This window comes from Mauremys mutica, chromosome 16 (assembly GCF_020497125.1).
Source record: "Mauremys mutica isolate MM-2020 ecotype Southern chromosome 16, ASM2049712v1, whole genome shotgun sequence".
Taxonomy (NCBI): Eukaryota; Metazoa; Chordata; order Testudines; family Geoemydidae; genus Mauremys; species Mauremys mutica.
The window spans coordinates 12,626,141-12,649,510 of record NC_059087.1 but is presented as its reverse complement, the minus strand read 5'-3'; the positions used below and the strand labels follow the sequence as shown (position 1 = coordinate 12,649,510).

The following is a 23,370-nucleotide window of genomic DNA, read 5'->3' as shown; positions in this document are numbered from 1 at the left end:
AATGAAGTGGGTTTTAGCCCATGAGAGCTTATGCCCAAATAAATGTTAGTTTCTAAGGTGCCACAAGGACTCCTCATTGTTTTTGCTGATACAGACTAACACGGCTACCATTCTGAAATGGGGGAGTTTTTCTTGGTGGTTCTTTGGTTTCTCTGAAAATATTTCACAGGACTTTCCTGACAGCACTGTAGGACAGCTTTAAAACTTTTTTGGAAAACAGCAGCTGTAAGATGCATGAGTGGCATTGTAGGCATGTAAATTGGTCATTCTTTAAGGAACACAACTAATTTAAACCAATCAGATTGAAGGATGCATTCCATAAGTCTGCACATGACATTAATTCATAGAAAGTTGGCATGGAGAGATGGTGATTTGCACAGTTGTCATTAGTCAACACAGTCCTGTTAATTCACATTCATCTCACCATCTCCAGAGGAGGTAGGAGGAAGGTACAGTGGGGGACATCTTCCCAGCCCTAAGTTAAATTAAATTCAACAAGTTTAACATGTCTGCTATGAGGAGTGCAGACTTTCCCCTCAACTCAGTTACAATATGGGCAGTCTACTAACAGCCAGATCAAGTAGCAATTGAGTTTAATTTCAAGATGCAAAAGGCTTGTATGGTTATAATTTATAAAGTGGAAAAGGTCACAGCAAGAAACGGTCTTTAGACAAGCAGGTCAAACATGAATGAAAATGGAAATTCAGGGTTAATGGCTTAATACACTATTGCATTCACTCAGACCCCCATCTCTCGCCTCTCTCTCAGAGCTCTTATCCCAAGGGTTTGTATTTCACCTGCACAGTCAGACTCAGAAAGAACCTTCTCTGAATTTGTTTTCCTGATTGTTGAATTCATTTTAGATCAGTTAGGAAAAGGGCAAAGAATAAGATTTCTCCCTTTCTGTCTCTCTTTTGTTGTTTATTTCTCCTAGAAAAAGTCAGCTTAGATCCAGTGTCCAACGTGCAGTGAAATTCTGTTTTTAATCAACGTTCCAGTTGGGGTGACTGATTCCATGTTTCTTTATTATTACGTGAGTCAATAGAACCATGGAGAGAGGGGGGGAGAGACAATGTAGCACCACTGAGAACAAAATGAAGCGATTTTCAAAAGATTGACTAGAAGTCAAGCTCTGACGGCTTTGCTTGGAATTTTTAATTGACTTCTATTTTCACCCAAACACAACAGTGAAGACTGGCCAGTGAGGAACATTCATTGGCCATCGGCAGTGGAACCAAGTGGTGGTGGGAGTCACGGCTCATGCAGCCAATTAAAGAACATTTGGAGAATGATAAGAAGAGAGTTAACTGCCCCAACAACCAATAAGAGAGTTTGTTTTCTCCAAATCAGTGACTCTGTTAGATAACGGTCTTTAGACAAGCAGGTCAAACATGAATCTAACAGAGTCACTGATTATCTGGCATGTTCAATAAACACCAGCTGTTCTCCCTGGGATTTTCTCCAAGGCAACTGACAAAGCTATACATGGATTTGATATATCTAACCTTTCTCACAGAGGCAAAAGGGGGGGGGTCTTAACTAATTAATCTAGAGTTTGCTCCCCCAATATGATGGAGACCATGTTACCCAAGACTGTGTATCCAGAGGCACTTTGAAGAACATTCATTAGAAGGTTTTTGAAAAGGAAAAGAAAGTGAGGATCAGAATAAAAAGGTCATGCTGAAAAAATGTAAAGTAGGAGCAGCTGAAACATGTAAATGAATGGCATTGCTACTGCCAAGGCCTGCAGTGTGGAACAGGTATTGAATATTCCAATTATGACTGCAGTAGGTTTGTATTATTGTTATAATTGGTTTTGAGTCAGCTTCCAAATGAATCAGTGGAGAAAAGATAATGCCTGTTTTAAAATATTTTTGAAATTATCCATAATGATATAGGTATTCTGTTCTTTGTTATCTTTTCTCACGCCTCCTTTTGTCCCAGTATATCACTTTCTTTTCTTCTTCTAATTGTGGAGCTTTGCCAAGCATCATTCACATGTCTCCAAAACAATGAGAGCAAGATATCTTTTGTCTTGTGTAAAGAGTTTTGAATAAGATAGGCGTAGTGGGCTGTTTTTATTCACTTTGCCATGCATGCAGCTCATATTTTGGATCTTGCATTTGAAAAGTAGTGAATTGCCCTGTTCAGTATTCCTGAATCCTACAATCACATTTTTATTCTTAAATCTGAGTTCTTATGTAGCACCTTTCTCATAAGGATGTCAAAGTGTATTACAATCATCAGCTAATGAAATCTCCTGAACTGTTATATCCATTTCACAGGTGGGGAAATAGTGGAGTACAGGGTGATGTTCCCAATGTCACAAAATGAGTAAGTGGCAGAACCAGAAATAGAACACTGGGTATTGCAAGAGCCCAACTTAGTCTGTTATTGGCTTTATGACTAAGGATCAGATCCAGCTCACAGAGAAGTCAAAGGAGTTGATTCCATTTGCTTCTGTGGGATTTGGATTAGGGTCTATGTACTTCAAAGTATGGTCAGAAAAGTGATGCATCTTCCTACTTAACAGACCTGCTATTTTCAAAACAGACTGTGATCACTGTTACAGCTGCTTCCTTTTGTCTATTTCAGAGACACTTTTAATACAAGAGACGGCACATCAGATAAAAATCACATTGTACCATGTTATTTAATGCTGTCCCAAAGTTTAGCTTTATCTACACCAGGGGTTGGCAACCTTTCACAAGTGGTGTGCCGAGTCTTCATTTATTTGCTCTAATTTAAGGTTGTGCGTGCCAGTAATACATTTTAATGTTTTTAGAAGGTCTCTTTCTCTAAGTCTATAATATATAACTAAACTATTGTTTAGTAAATAACTATTGTAAAGTAAATAAGGTTTCAAAATGTTTAAGAAGCTTCATTTAAAATTAAATGAAAATGCAGAGCCGCCCCCCAGACCGGTGGCCAGGACCCAGGCAGTGTGAGTGCCACTGAAAATCAGCTCGCATGCCACCTTCGGCACCCGGGCCATAGGTTGCCTACCCCTGATCTACACTATATAAATTTTGTGGCCAGGAGCCATACATGAGCTCTTATTGCATGTTTAAAAGAGATGAGGAAGAGATTGTTATTAAACACTTACCCCATCCAATCCCATAGTAGTATAAATGCTTGCTCTCTTCTGACCCAAACACTTTGATCACCATGCTGTAGAGATGAAATCCTTCCACCAGCATCCAAGCAAAAGCACTCAGGAAGAAGAAATGAAGGAGAATGGCCAAGATTTTGCAAGGTACCTACCATATGAAGCAAAAAAAATAATTTGTCAAAATTCTTACTGAATTTTTCCCATAATCGGTTTGGGTTTTTTATGTTTTCACAGTATACAAGAAACCACACTAGAGTAAAAGGATAGTAAAGAAAAATAATAAAACACAAGAGAGACAGCTTCAAAGTGACATGTCTAAGGAGCCCAGGCTGTAGTTAGAAAAACTAGCTGACAAACCCATTTGTATCAGATGGGCTGAAGAGAACCAAACCAGATGCCTCTTTCTACCCCCACCCTCCCCCACATACCAACCACTCCCACTTGAGGTCAATGAGAGTCAGAGGCACTCAAGAGTGCGGCATCAACTCCCCTGGTGAGGTAGTTCTAGAGACAACTGAATATAAGATAAATAGGAGATTTGGAAGCAAGGGGGTGACATGACTTGTGGTAGGAGGAGGAGAAGCTGAATTTCTCCAAGGGTTTGGTGAAAATCAGTGCATATGGCTTTCAGGAGAAACCTCAATAAAGTGACACATTTAACTCAGGCCCAGGTTTTTAAAACCTATTTAGGTGTTTTGCTGTGCTCAGCATTGCAACACCTAACTGGTTTAGGAGCCTAAATTTTATTTTCAAAAGTGATTTAGGCACTTAGGAGCCCAAATCCCACTAACTATGCTAAGCACAGCAAGGCCTAAATACTTTTAAAACTCTGGGCCTTAGTTTCTAACTTTATCTTGCCAGTAAGTCCCTCCTTAGTCTGCTGCTGCTCATATTTAAAACAGGACATTTGGACTCAAACGTATTGTATTTCCAATTGTGTCTTTCCCATTAGGATTCAGCAAGTCTCACAAGACTCTCCATTCACTACATTACATGTTAAAAAGTGTCCAAATTGGCTTATAATGAGCCATAGTTAGGTCATGAGTTATAATTGCCTTATGGAAGTCATCTAGCTTGTATTACACACTTGCCCATCCAATAGCATCAATTTTCCAGTGTAAGTTACAGTGCGCAGTGTACAAAGCCATATTTGCCAGAGATGGGTCTAGGGGTTAGAGCAGAGGACTGAGAGTCATGTCTACTGAGTTCTTTCAGACATGTCAAACACTCCTTGATGGTGTTTGTAGCACAGTGAGCCAGAGAAATTCTGGGAAAAGGAAAAGTGATGACCTTAGAGAAGGATCGAGGGGAGGCTGCATTTTTGTGAATAATATAATGTTAAGAGCCCAGGTGAACACAGTAATATTCTCACTGGCCAACATGGCATCCAGAAAGTAGGGGAGTCCAATTTAGGTAAGGAGAAATAGTAATTTAAGTTTTATCTATAAAATGCTTTGAAGATAAACAAATGAATTCTTGATAAAGAGAGACATGCCCACTAGGAGTATGTAGCTGAACTAGAAACGGTCTTCTTAGGTCATATTCAACTCAGTTAGACAATGTTCATGAGTGTCATGCAGAATACAGGAAATATAAGCATGGGCTTTAATTGTCAACTTCCCCTATGGGGCTGACACCATAACTGTTATCACTGATTATTCCTCAAAAAGATACATTTTCTGCCAAATTCCATAACTGCCTGTCTTATAAAAACAGCAAAACCTAATCCTATGCTCTTCCATTGCTAGTTGCTTTGCAAGGCTGTCCCACCATACCTAGTTTCTCTCATTACATAGCCATCTGATAGAAGTGGTTGCAGATGATTTACTGCAAGACACACTTGTTTAATCCCCTTTAGGTTAAAGTATAATTTAGGCCTCCTTGGAATGAATCCCAGATTCATCTCAATATTGCATCTTTTCCAGCATACTGATGATGTCCGGATTGCTTTGCTTTGACAATATTACTCAAAAAGCTTTTTAGACACCTACTGCATTTCACAGGACCCTTTGCTAGTTTACAACCCATTTAAGTGAGAAGACAAAAGAGCAGTTATTTTCTTTCCTAACATCCTTCCTTTACCTGGGCAAAGCCCACAGTAATGCTTCAATTCCCTGGATACCTATGTGTGGGAATAACATTGCCAATGGGAACCAGTCTGCTGCCTCCACTACTTTCAAATGTAAATCAGCAGCTCCCTTTGTTACTCAAAAAGCTTTTTGGACACCTAAAGTTCAATTGTTTTGAACTTCAAACAATTGTTGCTGCACACTGCGTTTTGCCAATAAAACATAAGGGTATTTACTGCCTCTAGGTCCCTGTAGACATCAATTTATTTTGTGTAAATACATGTGCTGCCCACCCACCTCCCCCAAATATACAGGTCTCCGGATGCCGCTGGCTTTTTTTTGTTTTGTAGCATGTGAAAACATTATGATTATTATTATTTTTAAATCCACTCTGGCTGCCACTGTTTGGATGGCAAAGATGCTTGATGTGCCTGTCAGTAGGAGAAAATACAGTATGTGCAGAAGCTACTCTAAGAAAATGGCCCAGGTGACTTCAGGATTAATTCTGTACTGTTTAAATCTTAGGGATTAAATTTTCTATAAGGAGCTAAATACATTTAAGGGAAAGAGTTCCTCTGTTTTATGGTTATAATGGAATTGACTACACGTGTGCTCTCACCCTACAAAATGAATGTAGTAGAAATGACAAATGGACAGGTAATGTAACGGAGATCTGCTTGATTGGCACAAACACTGGGCTACATGCAGCTTTCTTTGGTATCCAGGCTGAAGCACCCAGATTACATGGTGGTTTAGAGAGATCCTGAGTAAAATCCAAGGGCAGTGGTAATTTCAGGTACTGCTGCATCATCTGGGGGTTGGACTAGATAGGGGCTTGGATTGGATGACCTCCAACCCTGATATTCTATGATCTGTTGAGATAATGCCACTCCTTGGTCTTTGCTGTACTTAGTTTGGCTACATCGACCTAATTGTTACTATACTTTATTTGAAAATATAAGAACATAAAAATGGGTCAAACCAATGGTCCATCTATCCCTGTATCCTGTCTTCTGACAGTGGCCAGTGCCAGATGTTTCAGAAGGAATGAACAGAACATGGCAATTTTGAGTGATTCCCCTGATATCCTGTCCAAGCTTCTGGGATTTGAAGGGTGAGAGACACCTGGAGCATGGTGTTGTGTATAGGGTTTATAGAATTGTTTTTGCCTTGACGAGATAGGCTCATCTCTAGAAGAAAGAGAAGATGAAACAAACCACCTAGAGTAAATTCTCTCTCTTTTGTGCAGTATCCTCCAGCCCATGCAATTAAAATAGCAATTAAGGGTAACCAGTTTTAAAATTAGTAACAGCAGAATACTCAGTAAGTAAAAGCTTTCAAGGACACATGAATAATAAGAAGGATGAATTGTAACACCAAGGATCTTCTACCCGAACACAGAAACAAATAAAAACAATAATAATCATATACTTAATACTTATGAAGAGTTTTTCATCATAGCTCTTAAAGACCTTTATAATTATATGTACATATCATCCTTATTTTACTGGTGGGGAAACAAACACAGAGAGGTTACATACATTCGCTTAGGGACTGTCTGTAGGCAAAATTGCTCCAGTTTACTTACAGTGTGATATTAAAGCATTTCAGTTAACCACTGCTGTTCTAATTCTGGTTTAAAAGCAGGCTTAGTTCGATTTAGCTCAAGTCAACTTGGAGTAGGTTTAAGCTAAATCAAAATACAGAACTCTTCAAATGAAATTAGTGTCTACACAGGAGTTTGCATCAGTTTAACTGAATCAGCTTAACTAAAGGGGTTTAATTAAACCATCCATGTATGCTTGCAGACAGGGCCACAGTACCATAAGAGGCCAGAGCTTGGTGAACATTGGTCAGCTTTGCAAGAACCATCCAAAAAAGGAGCTTTCACCAGAAAGGCAACTGAGAATTCTTAGCATTTTAAAAGAGTAGGTGGGGAGAGCAGGTGAGAACAAGGAGCCAAAGGGCTTTTGTTCAAAACCCATATCAGTAGAAATTGCAAGAGAGAGACCATGAAGGTTGTGTTATTCCCTATATGTATTTTATTTCCCCCAAGACTGTCTTCTCAGTGGAGTTTTAGCATCCTTCCTGATTTATTGAGCATTATTTTAGTGTGAGGCTTCCCTTGTTTTCTATTTCAGATTGTATCACTGTTGCTGCTTTCTGCTGTCTGCATTTTATTTCCATCTAAACCATTCACTGTCATTTTCTCTCCTGCACCTTATCTTGCTCACTCAGGAACTGCCGAGGTTTCAGCTGATAGGAAGTTTGGGGGGGAATTGTTCACTTTTCTTTCATGTTTTTATGCCAACCTTTCTCCCTGAGCTATGCATGTCAGGGGCTGACACACGGGTGGAGAGACAAATGCCATGGCCCCACAAATGACACTGCTGCTGAAAATCACCATCATCTAATGAAGGGCTGCCAAGACATGAGAAACACAGGGCCATATTGGCATATGTGGTGTGAGGAGCAGGGCAGCATGGACCACTAGTGAGAAAAGTATAGCCCATGGCCTCCAAATGGTGGCATATTAGAAATCAGGATTCCCTATATGCTATTCTTGGCTCTGCTATTGATTCACTGGGTGATCTTCTACTAGTCTTTTGCCCGCTTTGTGTTTCAGATCACTGTTCTGTCAAACGAAAATAAGGATACCCAGTTTTACAAGGTGCTTTTACATCCTCAGATGAAAACTGCTATGTAAATGCCAGATATTATTAACAACTTACCAGAAGCCCACAGGATGCCAGTTGATTTGAATACAAATTTACCGATGTTTTTTGTTGCCCAAATTAAAAGCACACAACTCTCATATTTGCATGTACTGAGAACAGAAAGAATGACTGATGAATAAGAACCTGCAGGTTGGTTGTCAGAAGCAGTATGGTACAGCAGCTGATCTCCAAAGCAGCCAAGTTTTGTTCTATTAAAAGACTGAAGTGCTGTGGAACATTATCTAAAAATATGATTGTTTTCTCCTGATGCAGGAGGGAATTTACATCTTAGGATCCTGTGTTAATTTTAAATAGCTTTTAAAAACACACACACACACACACACACACACAAACAGTAGTACATCAATGGTAACAAATTACATGTACTTCCTCTGGTGGGAAGCCAGAACTATTTGCTCATTACATCTGTTGTGGGTAACTTGGCACATCTCTATTCTTCTGGTCTAACAAATGGTATCAGTCCTGATCCTGCAGCTGCTTGGAGCAAGGAACTTTTCATCTGCAGGATTGTGTCCATAAACTGAAGACCGGTGCATCTTAAGGTCCAATATGACCCATAGTTTTAAATGATAAGTTAGTACATTGCTTTCAAAGTCTTGTAAGAACTGCATGGTGGGAGGGGTCCCTTCCTGCAAACAGGTACACACCTACAATTGGTCAATTCAGTCCATAGTCTAGGAGTGCTCTCGCAGAGCAGCACCCTCAAGTAATGCTCCCTACCGTCTCTGCCTGACTAAGAAACTCTGTCCCATATTGGTGGATGATGACCTGGCTTTGGGCATGCACACCTTCATCACCTTCCACCTGAACGACAACAATACTTATACCTGGGGCACGGAGCCACCAGCCCTTAGGAAACTCCAGCCAGTGCAGAACCCTGCAGCACGTCTCTTCAGCAGCATGGCTATCCTAAGCACATCAAACCCATCCTCTCTCTGTGCACTGGCTTCCCCTAGAATACTGAATCAAGTTTAAGGTCTTGTTCGTTATCTTCAATTTGCTCAATTGCCTAAGGTCATGACAGTCAAAAAATCATCTAAAACTCCAGGATAAGCATTGTGGTCAACAATTTTGTTCCTCAGCACAACAGAACTTTCTGTGACACAAGTAAAGTTCATCTTTGCAGGAGACAGAGCTTTCTCAGAAGCTAGTCCAAGACTGAAGAACTTAACTGCCACAGGAACTAGGACCACCAGAAACCTCACCTCCTTCCACTCAAAGTGCAAGAGGCACTTCTTCAATTTTCCTTGTCTAATGTGAACAAAGTGCAACATGGACATACTGGGGAAAAGTCCTACCTACTACACAAAACGCTACAGCACATGCAATTTCCTCCCTGTGGAGAAGAGGAGAGAAAGGATGAACCAAACATGACAGATGTTAGATCACTTAATGCACTAAGGTGTTTGGACATTATGGTGATGAGGGCAGTATGAGAATCTAGGTAGAATGGAACAAAATAGAAATAGTTTCATACATTTGACGATCAGCAACACTGTTTTTATTTTGCAAATGCCAAGCACAGATGGATGCAGCGATAAAACAGTTTTGGGGGTATAAAAGCCTTTAACTTGCTTTGTCTTGTGCTGTGGGTTGGGATTTTGGGCATAAATGTGTGTTTAAAACAAGAGAAAGGTTGTAATACACGCTATCTTGCGCTCGGCATGCTGTATTTACTTCCATGGAGGTGACTTGCCAAAAAAAAAAAAAAGGCAAAATGTGCTTTTCAATACTTACCGTTCCAGGGCTGAATTGAAAGCTGATGAGAAGCAGGATCTGAGCCACCAGGATGGCAAAGGACAGGTTGGCGTGGATGTGGTAGCGCTGGTTACGCATGGTGCTGACAGAGCTGGGTGAAGGAGGAAAGGCTCATGAGTAGAACAATATTCCAAGAAGCAGTAATACATTTATGATTTATTTGCATGGGGTTATTTTTTATTATATGGTTTTGAGTTCTTTCTTCCTTCGGGATTGAGCTGTGTTTAATCAGGTTCCCCAATATGCTGACACAACACTGAACAAACCAAAAGGATTGAGTTGCACATTAAGTATCTCTACTAGTAATGGTTGGAAGAGTATTAATAAAGGGCCCAATCCTGCAAGGTGCGGAGCTCCAAAGGATGTCAGTGGGCACAGAGGCAGATTAGCACCTTGCAGAAGACCCTCCACATCTTGCAGAATCCAGCCCAAACAACATCACAGCTTGACTTTATCTTGTATTCAACACAAACATTTTATGCCTGTTTCAGTAGGAATGAGTGAACCTAAAAAGGCTCAAATTCAGGTTTGATGTGGATAAGACTGCCAGCTTCGCGGGGGCAGGCACTGTATCTTTGTGTGTATCTGTGCAATACCCAGCTCAGTGGGGCCCTGACCCTGGTTATGCCACCTGGGCATTAACACAATACAAAATGTCTGAACCTCTCTCTCTGAGCTCTAGAAAAGCAGACTGAAAATCCTAAGAGAACACACTTTCTTAAAAGCTTTCTGCACTTTTGCTTTGTTTCCCAGCCACAACCAGGAAGTGAAAAACCTCCACTTGTCGGAATATTTCAGATCCTCAGCATAATTTGATTCTAAAAAGAGAAGAAGATTTATGGACAGCAGATTTTCTTATTTAATCCAATGCCTGCCAGTCCCTATCTATCAGTTTTAACCATTTCAGTAACTGGGCTGGATGTTTGGCATCATGGGTGATAGTACTGTCTGTACACAAAGATGGGTATTTCCATCTTTCCTACACATCTCACCGCACTGCCAACTGCTCATCATATAATGCCCACCACCAGATGACACAATGACACAGACTAGGTGGAAAACAAGTAGAGCTTTTTGTCACATTGGCTTTTTTGTCATCATTTAGCCAACACCCAGTTATTGAAGAGAGATAGAGGTCTGTCTGTCTATCTCCTACAAATAATTCAAAGAGACAACTTAGTGTTGCACAGTGCCAGTCTCTGTCTAGTAATGAACTTCATGTAGATATAAACTGAAGCATCACCAATCCAGAAAGCAAGTAAGGCTGTAACACTCTTAGAAACTGATTATCTGTTGCCAGTGTGTACAGAAGCGAAGAATTCGACAGATTCTACTCTGCTTAGCTCACAGCCATTTAAAACTAGTTTGCAACATTTCCCTTCAGTTGTCTAATGAGACTCTGTCCTCCAGCAAAAAACTAATCACATTATTTTAAGTGGCATGGCATGGCTTCAAAGAAATGCTATGTGTGAATGGTGTAACTCAGCCTTGTGACTATAACCTGTGTCCAAGCTCTTCTTTTAAGTCTTCTGATGTCTCCCATTTCCCTATGGGTTCCACAGCCCAGGTGTCTTCCTGGGAGCTGTATGAAGTAACAGAGCTCTGCTCCTTTCCTTCCCAAACCTTCTCCCGTCCGCTGTCGGCTCTCACAGTCAGAAGCAGTGAGGGATCCATGGAGTAGCTCTCCCACTAGCAAAGGCACTGACTGCCCAAGAACACACATGCAGGCTTTGGAGCCCTTTGGGAACTGGTGTTTCCCTGTATTATATTATCACGGTGCCTCCGAGCCCCAGCCTTGCACAGTGCATCCATGCATGACCCAGTCAGACCGTGAGACTTAGAAGGAATATCACAAACTAAATAAACATGACAACTAGTGGTTTGTTGTTGGTGTAGGACAGTAAACGCCCCATATAATCCAGCTTCTAAACTTGGTCCTCTTAACAAGATGCTCAGAAATTACACTTGGGTGGTCAAATCATCCCTTGAATGATTAGGAGGCAGTTGGTCTAGTGGCTAAGGCCCTGGACTGGGCTCAACGGACAAGGATACTGTTCCCAGCTCTGCCACTGATTTGCTGTGTGATCTTGGGCAAGCCACTTCCTCTCTCTGTGCCTCGGTTTCATTTCCTGCCCTTTGCCTTATCTATGTAGATTGTAAACTCTTTGGGGCAAGGACTGTATCTTACTGTGTGTTTGTACAGAACCTAGCGCACTGGGCCCCGAGTTCAGCTGATACTACTGTTATACAAATAAAAAACAATGATACATTTCATTGAACAATGAAACTATTTCATCCTCCTAACTGTCTCAAGTGCTCAATGACAAAAGTCTTCCAGTGCAGAGAGACCACTAAAGGACTTTCACATTAGTGACAGGAGGCTGAAGTTGTGCAGAGGGCTTTAACACAAGCACTGGAGTGAATTTCACTTGGTTTGTTGGATTTGTTTGTCCTAATAAGGGACCGTTGGAAAACGAGGCCAGCAGAGTTAGAGTAACTGCTTGAAAACAAAAGGTAGGATGTGATATTATTGTTTCAGTTCTGTGTAAAAAATATATACCAAATTCATATAAATTAGAGACAGGAAAGATTTTTCCATCATCTTGCCCACTCCTATCTGCCAATGTAGGATTATAGTCTACTGAGTATTTTATATTTCAGTGTCAATTCTAAAGTTCTACATAGAATCGTAGGACTGGAAGGGACCTCGAGAGGTCATCTAGTCCAGGCCCCTGCACTCATGGCAGGACTAAGTATTATAGAGCATCTTTTAGACAATAAAACTTGAGATCAGGGTCTAGGCTATAGATTCTTCAGAAGAGTAACAGGCAATTTGGGGATGTTGGGGTTTTCATTAATTATGTAAATGACATTTTAACCCAATTTCATTTTTAACAATTAGTTTCTGTGTTAATGTGGTTGTACCTGGTATCTTTCATAGCCAAATCATCTCGCAGCTCTTCACAATTAACTACACTGGGCTTGCTTTTCATCTCACTGACACAGATTAAACCAGGAGTAACTCCAGTGAAGTCAAAGGAGTTACATCTGAGTGAGTGAGCAGAGAATCAAGCCCATCATTTCCATATTTTTATAATGCTGCATTGTGCTAGTATCTACAGGTGAATGACTTGTCTATGAATATGGAAATGCAGCAGTAATTGCTGCCGCCTCAAATTATATTATGAATCCAACCTTGGGAGTTTCACTCTCTATCTGAATTCTCATTGTGGTAAACAAAATTGGCTGGCATTATATGGGTCCTTTCTGAGTGCATCCTATTCTCATTTGCAAGACCTTGGTTTTTGGCCTCTATACTGCAGTGTGCTACCCAATGTATTTTGTTCAGTGTCTAAGTCAAGGGTCAAGTGACACAACTCAGAAATTGCTCAGGCTCAGTACAAGATTTACTCAACCTTAATTTTAGGTACAAGTTAGTGGCAGCCACTTAAAATATGAAAGAAAAATAGTGTGCAGGGAAATCCAGCTAGAAGAATGACTAAGCATTTTCCTACATCTAGTTGACAAACCTCTCTCAAAAAATAGAGGGTGGAATTCACCCCTGTGCAAAGGACCATGCAAGACTACTGCCCTGCATCAGTCCCCAGATAGGTCACTTGTGAGCTGTATTAGCTCCCTAGAGAGAAGCTGATTAGCAATTACATTGTTACCCCCATAAAGTTGCCTTTAGTAAGATTGGGGAAGTGTCTTCACAGAAATAAGACAGCAGCAAGCAATGATGTATTCTCAGCAGATTAAAAGCAAAAAACAGGGTAACCAAAAAATAAAAACTCTTCCCAGCCTGGTGTGAAATTCGTCCCAAAGCAGAGGGGCCAGCACAAGTCCTATGCAGAACTTCACCCACTTAATCCCTGAGGGTGAAATTCTGGCCAGGAGTGCCAGAAGAGGGAGGTCGTTCCCTAAAAGGGGGGGGGGGGGCACCGGCACCTGAACCATGGCCCTACCCCTCGTGCACCCCTTCTCCCTGAGCCCACCATTCCTGACCCCGGCCCCATTGAAGGCAACTGCAAAACTCAAATTGACCTCAAAAGGTGCAGTGTTTCACCTTGAGAGTTCAAGTGGTGCTGGTGTGGAGACTTTGCCACTCTTCTCTCTGGGCTTTCGGTGGCCGTTCTAATAACCCCTTCCCAAATGCCTGCAGCACAAGAGGATGGGAGACAAGAAGGAAGAATTGCCCCTGCATCCTGTCATGCCTCTCTATACAGCCTTGCTTCAGATGAACATAAAGGCAAACGTGAAGTCCCAATCCTGCAGTCCTTGCTCAAGCTAAACTCCCATTGGCCTCAGGATCAGCCCTGATACCAGCCGCAAACCCTCTTTTCAAATTCTAAAACCAGGGCAAAAAAGGGATATATATTACAAGGATGTAACTTGCTATTTAAAGACCTTCCCATTCTGGGAAATTAAATTGAGGAACAACCAGCCAACTGTTACAAATATATGTGCAGAATCTAATTAAAGGGGCTTAGGGAATTAATAACCTTTGAACACCTGAAAATATCCAGTTCGGTGGTCTGAAATGAAAATGTTGGCATTAAACTGCCAAACTTTCAGGGTGATATTTGCTCAGCAGGTATACAGTTAAAATTACTCACGACAGTATAGCAAACGTGACCAGAGTGATAGTCAAACAGAAGATGGACAGGGAGCAGCCGATGTAAGTGATGGATGACAGCACCATCTTGTGTTGAGTCGTCAGCTGTGCAAAAAGGGAAAACAAAAACGTAATATATGAATTGATTTAGTATAGAGAACCAATATCCTGGTGAAGGTCTGCCCATATGTGGTAATTCAGGTAATGTGGCTTTGTTCTTCCTTAGGCCTGGTCTACACTACGAGTTTATCTGGAATTTAGCAGCGTTAAACCGAATTAACCCTGCACCCGTCCACACAACGAAGCCCTTTATTTCGATATAAAGGGCTCTTAATATCGATATCTGTACTCCACCCCGACGAGGGGAGTAGCACTGAAATCGGTATTGCCATTTCGAATTAGGGTTAGTGTGGCCACAATTCGACGGTATTGGCCTCCAGGAGCTATCCCACAGTGCACCATTGTGACCACTCTGGACAGCAATCTGAACTCGGATGCACTGGCCAGGTAGACAGAAAAAGCCCCGCGAACGTTTGAATTTTTTTCTTGTTTGCTCAGCGTGGAGCGCTGAGCAGCACAGGTGACCATGCTGTCCCAGAATCAAAAAAGAGCTCCAGCATGGACTGTATGGGAGATACTGAATCTGATCTCTGTATGGGGAGAATTCCAATGGGCGGGGGAGACTGCAGGATCTATGGGATAGCTACCCACCGTGCAACGCTCCGGAAGTTGATGCTAGCCTCGGTACATGGACGCACACCACCGAATTAATGTGCTTATTGTGGCCGCGTGCCCTCAACTTTATACAATTTGTTTCCAAAAATCGGTTTCTGTAAAATCGGAATAATCCCGTAGTGTAGACATACCCTTAGACTGCAGCTCCACCCCAATCCACACATCCCTATATCAGCAATTTCTAGCAAGAGAAATGTATTGAACTATCTGAACCTAAAGTCAAACACCAAGGGCTCTGAGATTTCTGTGTCATTTTGGTTCCTCTCTTGTACTTCATAAGACTGTATTTCCTCAAAAGAGGTTAGGTTCAATCTACATTGCTGTGATAGTGTCAACCCTGAGATTAGATAACACAAAAGAAAGCAGTTTACCCAGGCTGCACAAAGGCAAGGGTTGTTTAGCTTTTTTTAAAGCTTTTATGACACTTTGGCAATTGCTCTCACAGTGCAGTGCAGTGACTTACATCATTGTGTAAATGCTGTCAATGCTCCACAATAGTGAGACCTGACAAGCCAAGGTAGTCAGTAAATCATGGTTGCTTCTGGGTGGTTTCCAAACAATACTGCAATCTTTTTTATGTATGGTATTTTTAGTGCCCGTTAAAGAAGCCAGATTGACACTAGTGATATGAAGTCCTCCATAGAATTACAGAACAAGCAAAAGCATGTGCAGCAGAAATGTGAACCTCTCACATCATCCTCAACTCTGACCTGGAGAGACCTTCTGTAGGGGCAAAGAAGGAATTCAGTTCCCATAAGCACTGAATCTTTGGCCTCTCCGTGTTAATCAGGGTGATCAATAAGGTGATGCATTCCTTGACATGGATATTTTCTAGTTCCTCATGGCAGGGACTCTGGCTATGTCTATATTATGGATCTTACAGCGGCACAGGTCTGTACGTTTTCCTATGTAACCGTTCTATGCCAGCAGGAGAGAGCTCTCCCGCCAGGATAATTAAACCACCCCCAACGAGCGGCAGTAGTTATGTCGGTGGAAGAGAATCTCCCGCTGACATAGTGCTGTCCACACCAGTGCTTCAGTCGGTGAAATTTACGTAGGTCAGGGGTGTTTTTTCACACCCACTGACCAACAAAAGTTTTGCCAACAAAAGTGCTAGTGTAGAACAAAGTCTCTGTTTCTGCTGTTGATCATAAATTATTCAGGAACAGTGTTTTCATTTTCCATATAAAGTCCTCAGTTTGGGGGAAAAGTGACAAGAAAAGCCGCATCTAGTTAAGGGAGCCAGGCAGTATTAACACATAGTAAAAGGATAGCTGGGCAGGGGACAGTTTTCCCATCCTGCAAGAATTTTAAAAAAAAAATCCGATCCTAAATCAGTTAAAAAGTCATTAATTCAAAATTTTTTCACAAGCCAAAAAGCCAAAATAGATAAATAATAACTAATCAATCATCATCATCATCTAGATCAGGTCAAACAAAATGTTTTGTTTAGATAATTCAAAACATTTCATTTCAATTATGGCCTTTTCACTTTTTTTAAAACGAACCTATAAACTAATTTATATTTCTAAACAAAAAGTTGTTTTAAACCAAAAAATGGAATGTGTCACTTGAAAAATATAAAAATAGGGATGTTTTAATAATCTTGAAACTTTTTGGCATAATTTTTTCGACATGGGAAATTTGTTGAAACCAAATCTTTCACCATGAAGGGTTTCAGTTTCAACAAATTAGCATTTTCCAACAAAAAGCATTTTGACAAAAAAATTTCTCACCAGCTTTAATATTCAGGTTTCCATTAAAAGTCCTTTGAAAGGGAAGGAATAAAATCCCATATTCTTATGCAGAAGCAACAGTTCATTCTAAACAGAGTCAATAACCATGTATTTTGTAGCTATACATTTTTGTATTGTAATTACCCAACAACGCTACCAATTCATGTGCAGTAATTTTTACAATGGCATGGATTCCACCCCTGAGAAAAAGCGGTGGAACATTAAATGATGCAGTGGCACAGCAGTGAGACAGACAACTGTTGCTATGATACGACAGTCCCTAGGAAATGTGATATGGCCTTTTCATATTTTCTCTTTCAGCCAGAGACAAGACACATTTCTTGCCACTGACTTGGTTAGCACCAAATATGGAGCCAAAATGTTGGACCACAGAGAGGGGTGCACATTAACCCTGCAAAAACATCCCAACTGTGCCCCCCTGTGTGCTGCCCCCCTCAGATTACTCCTGTAAAACGAATAGTTTGTGTGGGAGGCTGGCAGAGTTTAGGAGATGTTTCTGGATCAGGGATGTGCATGCACAAAACAGACAGACCATATCACCTGATTGCTAGGACATTCATGTCTCTTGTTATGGGTGACCTGCAGGTCCATAGGCTTTGGGGGAGCCGGGATTTTACAGTGTAAGTTTCAACTGGATAAACAGGACCGCTAGGCTCAGCATTTCCTAGTGGTTAAGAGCTTTGCCTTGGGCTCGCCATACCTCCACCCAGACATCAACTGCCAGAAAATGCCCAACCTGGAGGTCACAGTTGCTCATCAGTGATTGAAATTTACACTACCATGGGACACCATTTGCATTCAGGAATGCAGATAAGGGCTGTAAGGTAACCTCTTATTATCATGTCTAGGGAGTGAATATATGAGAGACAGCAGATCCACCTAGAGGAAGTAAGTAAACATAGACTTGATTTGATTTTTTTTATAAAGGCAAAGCCTTCTGTTTCTTCACTCTTGTTAAGATAAAGATAAACAAGAATTACCTAACAGGCCTTTTCCATCTCTAATTTTTGAGTCTCAGAAATTATCCACAGTAATGAATTAAGATGACATATACACTCCAAATCACCAAGCAGCTCTCACTCCTATTAAAGGCAAGGAGAGCTCCATGCATCTAGGATTTTCAGGCTTGAACCTGTATTCTTCAGAACAAGGAATGAAAAGAAATCTACTGTCCACAACAACGGTTGATGTGAGGAATACATTAAAACCTAAAATGGTTCATTTAGGGCCAGGTTCTGTGAGGTGGCAAGTACCTTCAACTCACTGAAGCCATAGAGATTTGAAAGTACTCAGCACCTCAGGCCCTTAATAAATCCCCAGCTCCATTTTTAATGACCTGCCTGTGGCAAAGCTCTGGTACTCACTCTTCCATTAATATACTCCTTCAGCCTCATGGATATGCTGGAAAAAACGTGTGGGCTGCTGTCATTCAAACAAACAAACTAAACCATCAGCTCAGAGACAGACGAGGAGAAGTTTACATGCCAATACTGATCAATGGGCATGGGTATTGCACAGAAAAGCTCTTTACCACATGAATTCCAGGGAGTGGGATGCAATGCTATATGAAGGCATGGGATGATCTCTGGGGCTCAGGGCCTTATCCCAGAAGACTGGAATAGCCATGGCAAATGGTGTGGGAGAATGGATAGGCCATATTTCAGGCAACAACTCTTTACTGCCTTCTCACACACACCTGCTGTTATCTTAATGACACGTACCAACCAGACATAGATCTCATTATGAAATATAGCATACCTATTTTTTTAAAAGGGGACCTGGAACCACAAATGACCATGCACCATGACTCAGAGGGGTAGCCGTGTTAGTCTGGATCCGTAAAAGCAGCAAAGAATCCTGTGGCACCTTATAGACTAACAGATGTTTTGCAGCATGAGCTTTCGTGGGTGAATACCCACTTTGTCATGCACCATGAGTTACAAAGAAACAGTTTCCTGAGGGTGAGGGAAAAACAGCCTATCATTCCTAATGCACTGATTTCATTTTAATTTGTCCCCTCATCATGTTTCTGTGGATTTTTCAGATCTTTAATATCGCTTATTGCATAACATGAAATTCAAGCAGGTAACCTTGCCAAAAAGGACAGATACCTAGTGATACAATTTTGTAGTCCAAGACAAAAGTGACCATCTGTTCCATTAATGATGCAGCTAGATTATATCGTGCTATAAGGGTTTCTTTTTCATTCCAAAGAAGCTAACTAAAGAAAAGAAGATTAAAAAGCATCAAGGGCAACACTGAGCAATCTGCGAAGAATTCTGATGAGACCAAGGCTCAGGATTGTTCCATTTCACCAAAGAATTTTTCCTTGCTTTTGACTGATTTTTCTTCATGACTTCTCTGACTGTATGGGTCATTTTCATACTGTGTAACATTCTGTAGAAAGTTGAATTGCTAAGAAACAAGTTGATATAGCCTTGGGTGTTAGTCATCATAAATACATAAAATACAGATGTTTCCTAATGTCAGTCTTTACAGACGCTCAAAACGCCAAAACAAAAGCTCATTGTCCAGATGATCTTCCATCTTTTCCCCATGTTGACAGCTTTCACCCTGAAAATGTCCATAACTCGATAGAGAAAACACTCAAGTTTCATAGTTGTATCCATCTAGAGTATTTTCTGTTGGTATTTTTTCCCAGTTATTTACTTACAAGAAAGAAAAGTCAGTGCATGGCTGTAAACATTTTATCTCTAAGTTTCAGGGGACTAGATGACTCCTGAGACAAAACTAACCTGGAAATCCTCAGGCACAACATTTATTCTCTTATCTTTATCATGATGATGATAATGAAAAAACAAATACAATTTTACTCACTAATCAGAAATATTACCCAATGCAAGTTGTAATTGTTGTTAATATTAAAAGTGATGTATTTAGAAAACATGACCTATGGGAAAAGGTTGAAAGAATTGGCATCTTTAGTCACAGAAAAGAAGCTTAAGGGGGATGGGACAAAATATATAAAAAATTGTTATAAAGAGGACAAGGATCAATTATTCTCCAGGTCCACTGAGGGTAGGAAAATAAGTATTCAGCTTAGCTTGCAGCAAGGGAGATTTAGTTTGGCTATTAGGGGGAAAAAATGTTTCTAGCTAAAAGGATAGTTAAACCTGGTACTGGTTACCTAGCAAGGTTGTGGAATTCCTATCGTTAGCGATTTTAAAGAACAGGATAGACAAACATCTGTCAGGGATGGTATATTTAACCCTGCCTTAGCATAAACGGAATGGACTAAATGACCTCTTGAGGTGCCTTCCAGCCCTACATTTCTATAATTCTATGATGGGAGAGAAAATACCTTTCACTTCTGTGTCACCGGTTCAAATCCAGCTAAGGTCAATAGTGGCTGAAAATTGTTACAAAATTAATTTGTTGATATAAATCCAGTTCCCAACAGACAAGTGCCAGATCACAGAAACCACCAGCATATATGGCACTAACTGGCAGTCATGCTGGGGATCCCTTCAGACTGTCGAAAGACTGAATGGACTGTGGAATTATGAAGTATTCTCTCTGGCCCCTCCAGGTGAGAGCTGGGGCACATTACACTGTGCTTACCCATGCTGTGTCTATTCTGTGTTTAAACAAAAGATTCAGTCTCCTGGGCTGTCAAACTAGCTTTCACTGATTCCCTAAATCAGAGGTTCTCAATAGGAGTGGAGGGAAGAATGTATTTTTTTGGGGGGGAGCGGGGGCTTTAGGGGAAAATAATCTTACTGCACACAGCAAATTTTATCCAGAGCAATGAATTAAACTAGCAAATCTGATTCCTCCAGACATATCAGGTCCTCAGATGGCGCTGTGCATTTGACTCTAAGGGCGCTGTGTGTTTTGACAGATTTGTTAAGCTTGCCTAGCATTATACAAAGTCGTTTTTACCATGACGCAGCGTGCACATTTAGTTGTGAGCATCAACCACAATCGCAGTGTAGATTGGCTCTTATTACAATGGATGATTGGCTCTGTCTGAATCAATGCCTCACTGTTTTTAATATTTAGTGAGAGTTGCATGTTTTGGTTTTAAATCAGCACATGTACTTGGGTGGCGGGCAGGGGCGTAAACGACTTCAGACACAAAGAAGGGGGGTACAATCAAATAAGTTTGAGAACCGCTCTCTCTCAGGGCAGTGAGCATTGTTCAGGACTCTCTGTTCTATGCCCCTTCCTGGATCCCTTGTTTTGGGCCTTAATCTGTACTCCTGTCCCTTTTTTCTCATCAACAATTAGTTGATCCCCATGTTTTCTTTGGACTTTTCCCCAGATATTTATTGGTTTTGTACACGGGGACCAAACAGGCCACAATTTTTCACAAACACTAAATTAAAACAATTTTTTTAAAAAAATCTCATAATATAAAATATTTCTCTTTAGAGACCGTCAAAGTGCCAGAGAGCTGAGTTTCCAAACCTTATAGACTTGCATCATGTTTTGTCAGCTTTGATCCTGAAGACATCTGTAACGCTATAGACTACAGCTGGCAGTTTTACAAGTATAGCCACTAAAAGCAATGGCATTTGCTGATTTGTTAAATTAATTTGTCCTTTTTCTTTCCAATTATCAGTGTCTTTTTTTTAAAGACAAGTTCCTGATTTAAAAAAAAAATAGTGATTTTAAAGATCTTAAGAAAAGATCCCTGAGCACAATGCAATCTGTAGAGAATTTTACCCCAAACTAGGGTTTGCATTTTATAATGTTACTTACTGGTATGAAATACACCCTGTGTTTTGACTTATGTGGTTAGCCAAATTATTTAAGAATGGGAAGATCTCTGTTGGATTTGGGGTTGGGTTTATTTTGCTTTTATATGGTACATACATAAAAATATGAGGCTGTTTTTCTCCTTGACTGGCTGGTAGAAATGAGGGGCATGGTAATTATAGTCTTGCTCTGAATGCGGCCACGGTAGCAGGTTATATTTCATTGCCCCCTCTCGTCAGCCTTTATAAAAACCTTCCTTCTCAAAAGAAGCATTAATATCATGAAGTCACCTACAATTACATATTTTGTGACCCTATTTGTACAACTGAACTGTGATCTACCGCGAGACAATCCGGCTACTGCATCCGAGACGTAAATCAACTCTAAATAGGTGCCATCCAAAATAAATTTCATGTGAAACCATTTTTCCCCCCGTTGGGTTAAAAACTAGGAACCAACTGCCCTATTGCAACTGCACCTTTCAAATGCAATCTTAATCAAATTAAGAAAGCGATGAATAATTAACTTTGGTGGCAAGAATATTTCAGAGACATTGCAACGCTGGCCCTGGCTGATGAGGCGAATGTTTCAGATTGCCTCCAGAAAGGTTGCTAAAATTGAATTTCAATCCAGAGGGGCCTTTATACAGTAACAAAATACCACCAATACTGATACAAATTGCTGATTTCCTTCAGCTTGCCAGGGCACTTTGCTTAGGGACCTTGCACCACAGTTTTCAAATTAACATTCTGAGCTTACTTTATAAGGCTCACTTTGGAAATAGACCTGCTGAGACCATAAGTATGTCTTTGACATGCACAAAATGAAATCTGGGGGGGGGAATTTGTTGGGAGGAGTAAGCACATAACTTACTGGCATTGTACAATTTCTACTTAAAGAAGAAAAAGTCCACCACACAGAGTCAACAGAGACTCTTTTTTAATGAAACCACAATTTATCAGATACCAAAAGAGTAAAGTGAAGGAGCCACCATGGCATCTGAGAGTCACACTATGGAGAAGGACACAACAGCAGCTGTTTCCAGCAGCCCTACTTTTGAATTCATGTTCTCCATTAGCTCGCTGTCTCCCAGTGATCAACAAAGTGCTACCGAGGGGACTTGTCATGTTTTAAAGGAGCATTCTCTTCACACCAGCCCAGCTGCACAGCTGCTTATTAAAAAAGTTTTCACTGAGACATGTCAAATCTTAAAGTCTCCAAAGGTTTCTGCTGAGTTATTAATTAGCATTTTTAAGAGACCTTGTAGTCTTTTAAAAGAGTTTTGGGCAAGATGTCATCAAACAGTAGGTAATCTGCTCATTAAACTTTTCACACAGGGAGGTTTTCGTTTAAACGAAGCTGTAAGGAAGTGCAGTAGAGAGGATGGAGCCAAGTTGCAAAGAAAAACTATTATCAGATTATTATAGTGTTTGGAGAACACTGAGGCAGATATTTATAAGTCCATCCTTGTAAGTCTGGTTATATAGCACACATTATTTTGCTTCTTTCTTTGTTTTTCTCTTTATTTCTTTCAGGCCTAAGGCTTACAATGTTCTCAGCCAATCTGGTCTTACTAGTAAATCTAGCATAATATTTACAGTAATATTTACCCTCTGTTAAACTGAAGGAGCTACTTTTGCCCTTATATCTATATATAGATATATCTAATCGCTTCTTCCCTTTCTACTTCTAGCAGAATAGACTTGTCCTTCTTCACAATTAAGGGTCAGATCATGGAAGTCCATGGGAGAGGCCCACAAGGGGAAGAAAACTCAGTGAGGACCATTTGGTTGGGGAAAGAAGGGCTGTGTCTTTCACAAAATTCTTAGGCTGAGTTTTCAAAGGAGGATAATGGAATTAGGTA

General features: G+C 40.7%; 1 protein-coding gene across 12 annotated transcripts in view; it reads right to left on the bottom strand.

The window, feature by feature from the left end:
- Positions 1-23,370, bottom strand: part of ADGRD1 (adhesion G protein-coupled receptor D1) — a 259,978-nt gene that overhangs the window by 67,900 nt on the left and 168,708 nt on the right. For all 12 annotated transcript variants that reach the window (XM_044990191.1, XM_044990190.1, XM_044990192.1 and 9 more), the window contains 3 exons: positions 14,294-14,397; positions 9,657-9,768; positions 3,107-3,260 (listed from right to left, as the gene is read on the bottom strand). In XM_044990191.1, coding sequence (XP_044846126.1) covers positions 3,107-3,260; positions 9,657-9,768; positions 14,294-14,397 — 370 coding nt within the window. The remainder of the gene's footprint in view (positions 1-3,106; positions 3,261-9,656; positions 9,769-14,293; positions 14,398-23,370) is intronic.